We start from the raw sequence: 7,191 nt of genomic DNA on the forward strand, positions 1-7,191 counted from the left end.
GGGGAGGATGTGCCCCTCTGAAACCCCCTTTATCAAGTCAGATCAAACATCTGAAATAACTCAATGATTTGCGGCAAAAATGAAGGTTATATTCGTGTTCAGCATGCAAAATACTACAAATCGAGTACATGAGACGGGTGCATGAGGAAATTCTTAAAATCCCCACCGAACGTTCGGGTAAATAAACCAGATCTCAATTTTTCCGAACAGTTTCCGATCTGAAGATTTTTTGGTTAAAAATTGCGAGATTTAGGGGTCATCTTTCATTCTGCGAGGACTGGGAAGAACAAGCATTTTTTGATAGAATTCAAGTTCTAGAGCTAGTAGATATCTAGAGATTTTAAAATGTCGACTGGATGTATTCTCAGTATACTTCAGTTGTGATTGAAGGCAACGTTCCCGGACTAGATATCTAGATAAATCTAGATATCTAGATTCTACTTCATTTGAAAATGCCTTCAAAAGGTAGAATCTAGATCTAGATTCTAGATCTACTGTGAGAAAACAAGGCTGATCGACCTTGGCAGTTTAGTAACCTATTTTGCATTTAGATCATAGTCACCAAGCAAAAACTAAAATCCCTTTGAAATGTAAACAAAAAAATCCCTCCACACCCCCTAACCCTGACCTTGACCCTAACCCTGACCCTAACCCTAACCCTGACCAAGGTTAGGGTTAGGGTTAGGGACCAAAGCGAAACACACCTGAGGCTATGAAAAACGCACATCGGAATTATACGCGGAAATCTTGACAATCGCCAAACTCACTCACACACACACTGGCCATTCCATTCGCAATAATTATGATCATCAACAAATCTCGAGAACGGAAACCGTTCAGAGAAAAAAAGTTTATTTTCCCGTGCGTTCGGAGGAGCCGGCCTAAAAAAAAAACCCAACAACAACACAATCGTCACTTTTACATGGTAAATTATCAGTTTCAAAATGGCTATTCGATGGAACGGGAAAGCATTTTCCAAAGAGTGCCAATTACCTGTGCCTGTGTGTCAACACGACATTAGCAACAACTGAAATTGAAAGGCGGTGTATCCATTTTTGATGGGTTGGAGTTGGACTGATACTCAGCTGGAGGAGTTGAAGAAAAGAGGAAGTGAAGAAGACGGAAGAACCCAAGTTTCGGAAATATCCTGATCTAGGTTTTTAGATTTTGGCCAATTTTAATTTTCTCCTGCATGTGTTAAAAATAGATATTATCTTGACTAGATCTAAATCTAGATCTAGATCTAGATCTAGATCTAGAAACTAGAATCTAGAATATAGATCTAGATCTTAAAAAAAAAAAGCAAAGAAGCAAAACAAAACATAGAGACCCAAATTCGCCATTCCCAGGAGAGTTATAGTACAAAGCGAAAGCCAGCAAAGATCTATGAGTTATTAATAAAAAGGTAGATCTAGACTCTAGGTGCTCATTTTTTAAAAAGATTTTTTATGAAAAGTTTCGAAATAATATTATATAGATCTAGATGAAATGAGTCAACGCATCTATAGATCTAGAATTTATATCAAGATCAAGATTTGATCTAGTCTAGACATAGAGGGCAACTTTTGAGTTAGCTTCTTTGGAGAGATCCTCGGTGTAATGATATGGGACATAATCCATAATCCACCACAGTTGCTTGTCCATTATATTATCAGTTGTTTCCCTTCCATTGTGAACACTCCAAGAGCAGTCCTCACATTGTCTTGAGATTCAGGGCTTCTGGGAACATATGGTCTGGGGTTTATATAAAGCTGTGTCTGTGTCTCTAGTTGTTGTTTTTGGGGGTTTTTTGGATCATTTGACTGGTGAAGTGACCCTTGCTACATGGTGTCAGAAGTGAGTGAGTGAGACAGAAGAACCACACAAGAGTAGGATATAACGTGGAGAAACCTCACGGTAAGAAACATGACTTTTAAACCACCAGCTAATTTTAACTTTCATGAACCGATAGCATGGGCTTCGTGGAGACAAACTTTTCTTAGATTTAGGCCTGCGTCTGAGTTGACGAAGAAAAGTGAAGAAGTCCAAGTTAGTAGCCTCATATATGCAATGGGCCCTGAGGCAGAAAAAAATTCTGTCTACCTTTGGTCTTTCACAGGATGATAGCAATGTTTTCAACACAGTTCTGACCAAGTTTGATGTGTATTTCAGCCCAAAACGAAATGTAATTCATGAGAGAGCTCAGTTCCATAAACGTTGTCAGAAAGAAACAGAGACCATAGAAGAGTACGTCAGAAGTTATACCAACTCTCTGAGCATTCATCCTTCCCAGATAAGGACAATATGATTAGGGATCTGCTAGACCTGGGTATTACTGACAAAGAATTGTCGGAGAAACTTCAGTTAGAGCCTGATTTAACCCTTGAGAAAGCTATCACTATGACAAGACAAACAGAAAGAGTAAAGGCCCAAATCAAAGAGCAAAGATTGCCAAATGTCGATGCCGTTCAATCCTTTGGATCGAGAACCCTCAAACATGGGAGTGTGCATGGGGGACCACGCAGAGGATCCGCTCTGCGGGGACGCGGAGGAAGCAGTGGCCAGCAAGACGTGCGTAATTGCCAGTACTGTGGGGGATCCCACGGCAGACGACAATGTCCGGCATATGGGAAAACATGTAGAGAATGCTCCAAGAAGAATCACTTTGCCAAAATGTGCTACACAAGAAAGAAAATCAACGAAGTAAAAGTGGAAGATGAAGAAGAGGAAGAAGCATACCTACTGTCAATAGAAACGAAAAGTAATGAAACGCCATGGAAAACAGAGGTAGCAGTCGGCAAACACAAAATGCAATTTAAGATTGACACGGGTGCAGACGTTTCAATCATGACGGCAGAGACGTTCGCTGAGTTAGAGCCGAGACCTGTTCTACAGAAGACCAAGATAATACCCAGAAGCCCGGGGTGGTGTTTTGAAATGCCACGGCAAGGCAGCCATGAACTTTACAGTCAAAGGAAAACAATACACAGTGACAGTTTATGTGACGCCAGCACCAGAAAATCTTCTGAGCCGAGAGGCTGCCGCGAGGATGGGACTAGTCTAGTAGTACGGGTAGATTCGTTGTTTGGAGGCTTAGATAAAAATGCTATCAAAACTAAACCAGCGAAAATCGAGTTGAAGGAAGATGCTCAACCGTATAGTGTTCATACAGCCCGTAGAATCCCAATTCCCCTCAGAAGCAAGGTCAAAGAAGAACTAAGAAAAATGGAGCAGGCTGGGATCATAGACAAAATCGACGAACCAACAAACTGGTGCTCACCGATCGTACTAGTGATCAAACCATCAGGGGGAGTAAGAATATGCACTGACTACAAAAAGCTGAACGCAGCTGTCAAACGTGAGAAATACATGCTCCCTGTCGTTGAAGAGGTCTTGCACAAACTAAAGGGTTCGACAATCTTCAGCAAACTAGATGCTACAAGCGGCTATTTCCAAGTTCCACTTGATGAGAAGTCGGCAAAACTGACTACCCCTGAAGGAAGGTTCTTCTACAAACGCTTGCCGCAATTAGGGATCTGCTCGGCGAGCGAGATTTTTCAGAGGACGATAGAACAGATTATCGGTGATCAGAAGGGAGTAATTTGTTTCCAAGAAGACATTCTTGTTCACAGCAGAAACACAGAGGAGCACAAGAGACACTTAAAAGAAACATTTTCGAAGCTGGAGAATGCCGGGGTGAAACCGAAGACAAAAAAGTAGAGACGCGTCACTCCTCGATTTAGGCGAGATTGGGGTCAGGCATCCGGTGAAAGTTTCACGCCGTACAACTAATAGTCTGTTCCTCACAACCGAGGAATCGCCTTATTGTTTTCATAGTAAATTAAGCAAGGGGGTTTGTCTGAATGGGTTTTAAACACCATTTCTCTTTCTTTACCATCACGTCATACCCTCATCCACACAAGAAAGATGGAGTCAGAACATTCTAGTAATTCTAGTCAGTATTTTGATTAAAATTTCAAAACATACCTTACTGCATGTTTCCTCTCGGTCGGTACAATTATTGACCTGTCTTGGCCACGTCCCCTCTCCTTATTCCTGGCCTGCATCTCATTGCATTAATGCGCACAATACGCCAAATCTTTTCTATTCTTCTTCTTCTACTCCTTTTTCTTTGTCATTTTCTTCTTGTTCTTGTTTTTCTTCTTGCTCTTGTTTTTCTTCTTCTTCCTCCTCCTCTTCTTCTTCTTCTCCTCCTCCTCCTCCTCCTCCTCCTCCTCCTCCTCCTCCTCCTCCTCCTCCTCCTCCTCCTCCTCCTCCTCCTCCTCCTCCTCCTCCTCCTTCTCCTTCTCCTTCTCCTTCTCCTTCTTCTTCTTCTTCTTCTTCTTCTTCTTCTTCTTCTTCTTCTTCTTCTTCTTCTCCTTCTTCTTCTTCTTCTTCTTCTTCTTCTTCTTCTTCTTCTTCGTGGGTGGTTGGCGTGTGCTCTGGTGTGGTTTACTCCTTCTTTCCTATCCAAGCACCTATGGTCCTTATCTCTCCACCTCCTGTTTTATGTATGTAACTCTCTTGTAACGCATCTATTCTTCGAAACTTATATATATGACCTCATTCTTGCAACACAGCATCAGCAAGTGCCGTAAAACTCTTACTAAAACTATTTGTTTTAACTCTGCTTCTTTTTCCTTCACTGGAGCATAAATCTGATGAATTGATTAATTATGCGCACATTTATTGACCAACTTCACCACATACTACTACTTCCGACTGAGGTGACTCCTCGCTCCTTCTGTCCCTATAGGAAATAACAAGGGGAAGTGACTTTGAGAAGAACAGACTATGAAATGTACGGCGTGACATAGTTTTGAGGCGCTGCGTCACCGATCTCGCGTAAATAACATGATGCGAAGAGGGGCCAGCTGACGAGTGAAATATCTCTTACAAGTCATCTCCGGTGAAACTGAACCAAGAAACATGCGAGCTGAGAAAGGATGATATTAAATTCTTGGGGTTCATCGTCAGCAAGGGCGGGATCAGACCGGATGACGGCAAGACGTCAGCAATCATCGAAATGCCAGACCCCACAAACCTGACTGAGCTGCGCAGAATGCTGGGTTTGGTACAATTCGTCGGGCGTCACCTTCCAAATCTCTCCACTGTTGCCCGCCCCTTGACAGAGCTACTCGAGAAGGAAAGAGCGTGGGCATGGGGTCCTTCTCAAATCGAAACAGTGAAAAAGGTCAAGGAACTGTTAACAGAAGCACCGACGCTGGCATACTTTGACCCAGAACTGCCAACGACAGTGAGTGCTGATGCCAGTAGCTATGGCCTCGGAGCTGTGCTGCTGCAAAAACACGAAGAGGGTGATCGTGCAGTCGCTTTCTCATCCAGAACACTGTCAAAGCCAGAAAAGCAAAATGCACAAATAGAAAAGGAGTGCTTAGCATCCACATGGGCGTGCGAGAAATCTGAGAAATATCTCATCGGACTGCCAGCAGTAGAGATTGTGACAGATCACAAACCCCTAATACCTTTGATCAATACGAAGGATTTATCAGACACACCTCTTCGGTGCCAGAGACTGTAACTTAGTTTGCTAAGATTTAACGCAACTACCAGATACGTTGAGGACAAGAAGATGCTAGTGGCTGACGCTCTCAGCAGAGCACCACTAGCAGACGAAGACAAAGCGTCACATCGAGACGTGCACACACACGTAAGAGAGGTAGAAGCGTCGTGGCCAGTCAGAGACACAACACTTGAAAAGCTCAAACAGGCAACGAAAGAAGACCTTGAACTGAGCTGTGCCAAGAGCTACACACTGAATGGATAGCCTGCATACAAAGAAAACGTTCAACTAGCTGCCAGAAACTTGTACGATATCAGAAGTGAGCTGAGTGTGCAAGACGGGCTACTGTTGAGAGGGAAAAGGATAGTCGTCCCATTAGAGATGAGAAAAGAGGTTCTTGAGAAGATTCACCATGGTCATATGGGAATAGCTAAATGCCGAGAGAGGGCAGCGCAGTCAGTGTGGTACCCACAGATTGGGAAAGACATAGAGGAAAGAGTGACAAATTATTGTCGACAGTGCTTGGAAGAGAGAGCATCCCATCCCAAAGAGCCTCTGCTTCCAACGCCACTTCCCAATAGGCCATTTGAGAAGGTAGCACTTGACCTGTTTGAACTGAAAGGTCGGTCGTTCGTTGTGGTCACCGACTACTATTCACGTTATCCAGAAATTGGGTACTTTTGGTCGCCCAACCAGAAAGCCTCAACGTTAGTCACTAAACTGAAAATCATCTTTGCGAGACATGGCATCCCAGAGACAGTAGTCAGTGACAATCAGACCAATCTTACGTCACACGAATTTCAACGATTTGCCCAAGACTTGGGTTTCCAGCATATTACCAGTTCCCCACACTTTTCATCTGGGAACGGAGCGGCAGAGTGCAGAGTCAAACTGTCCAAGCGTCTGTGAAGGCAAGAAGACTACGCTCTGGCATTGTTGACGTACAGAGCTACGCCAATACCAGGACTGGGAGCTAGCCCGGCAAAACTAGCGATGGGGAGGAAAATGAAGACGACACTTCCAACACTTCCCACAGTCTTACAGCCTCGCGCAGTCAACACGCATCTGCTGCGCGAAAAGGACAGAGTCTGCAAGCAGAAGCAAAAGTCCTTCCATGACAGACACTTCAGAGCTCGAGCCTTGTCTGAGCTTAGACCAGGTGATGCTGTTTTCATCAGACTGGACGGACAACAGGGTTGGAAGCAGCCAGCCAAGGTTGTAAAGCAGTGTGCACCTAGGTCTTACCTAGTAAAGACGGCAGCAGGCAGCGTGCTGAGGCGGAATCGGCGCCATCTTCTGCGCCGACCAGAGGGAGGCGACAGTCTGAGGTCGCCGTACATCCAGTTTCCAGCGTCGGAGTCCTCGGAGGTCTACCAATCTCCGATTTCTACGCATGCTGATCCAGTCCTACCTCCAAATCCTGGGAGTAACAGTGGAGGCCCTCCAGAGCAGCCTCCACCGTCTCCATCATCGCACTTGTCCATGGAGCCAGTGACGTCACAAATGCAGAATCAGCAGGGGACATCTACAACTGCAGTGGCAGCACCACAATTCAGCAGAAGCGGCAGAGCCATCGTTAAGCCAGCACGTTACCGTGACGAATGATATGAATCTCATGGACTGTTTCTCAAAGCCAATGTGTAGCTAGATTGTGCTTTGAGCTAGTATTGTGTTGCTGTGTTCGTTTG

At 44.4% G+C, this 7,191-nt stretch overlaps 2 protein-coding genes across 2 annotated transcripts in view; one reads left to right on the forward strand and one right to left on the reverse strand.

The window, feature by feature from the left end:
• LOC101858998 (monoacylglycerol lipase ABHD2) overlaps nt 1-1,215 on the reverse strand; it is a 27,725-nt gene extending 26,510 nt beyond the window's left edge. The window contains exon 1 of the mRNA XM_005093966.3: nt 994-1,215. The gene's annotated coding sequence lies outside the window, so the exon portion shown is untranslated. The remainder of the gene's footprint in view (nt 1-993) is intronic.
• A 4,669-nt stretch (nt 1,216-5,884) lies between these two features.
• Nucleotides 5,885-6,412, forward strand: LOC101846867 (uncharacterized protein K02A2.6-like). Its single transcript, XM_005094003.1, has one exon. The coding sequence runs from the start codon at nt 5,885-5,887 to the stop codon at nt 6,410-6,412; it is 528 nt and encodes a 175-aa protein (XP_005094060.1).
• Nucleotides 6,413-7,191: the final 779 nt, after the last annotated feature.

The sequence above is a fragment of the Aplysia californica genome, unplaced genomic scaffold (genome assembly GCF_000002075.1).
Source record: "Aplysia californica isolate F4 #8 unplaced genomic scaffold, AplCal3.0 scaffold00073, whole genome shotgun sequence".
NCBI classification, from domain to species: Eukaryota; Metazoa; Mollusca; class Gastropoda; order Aplysiida; family Aplysiidae; genus Aplysia; species Aplysia californica.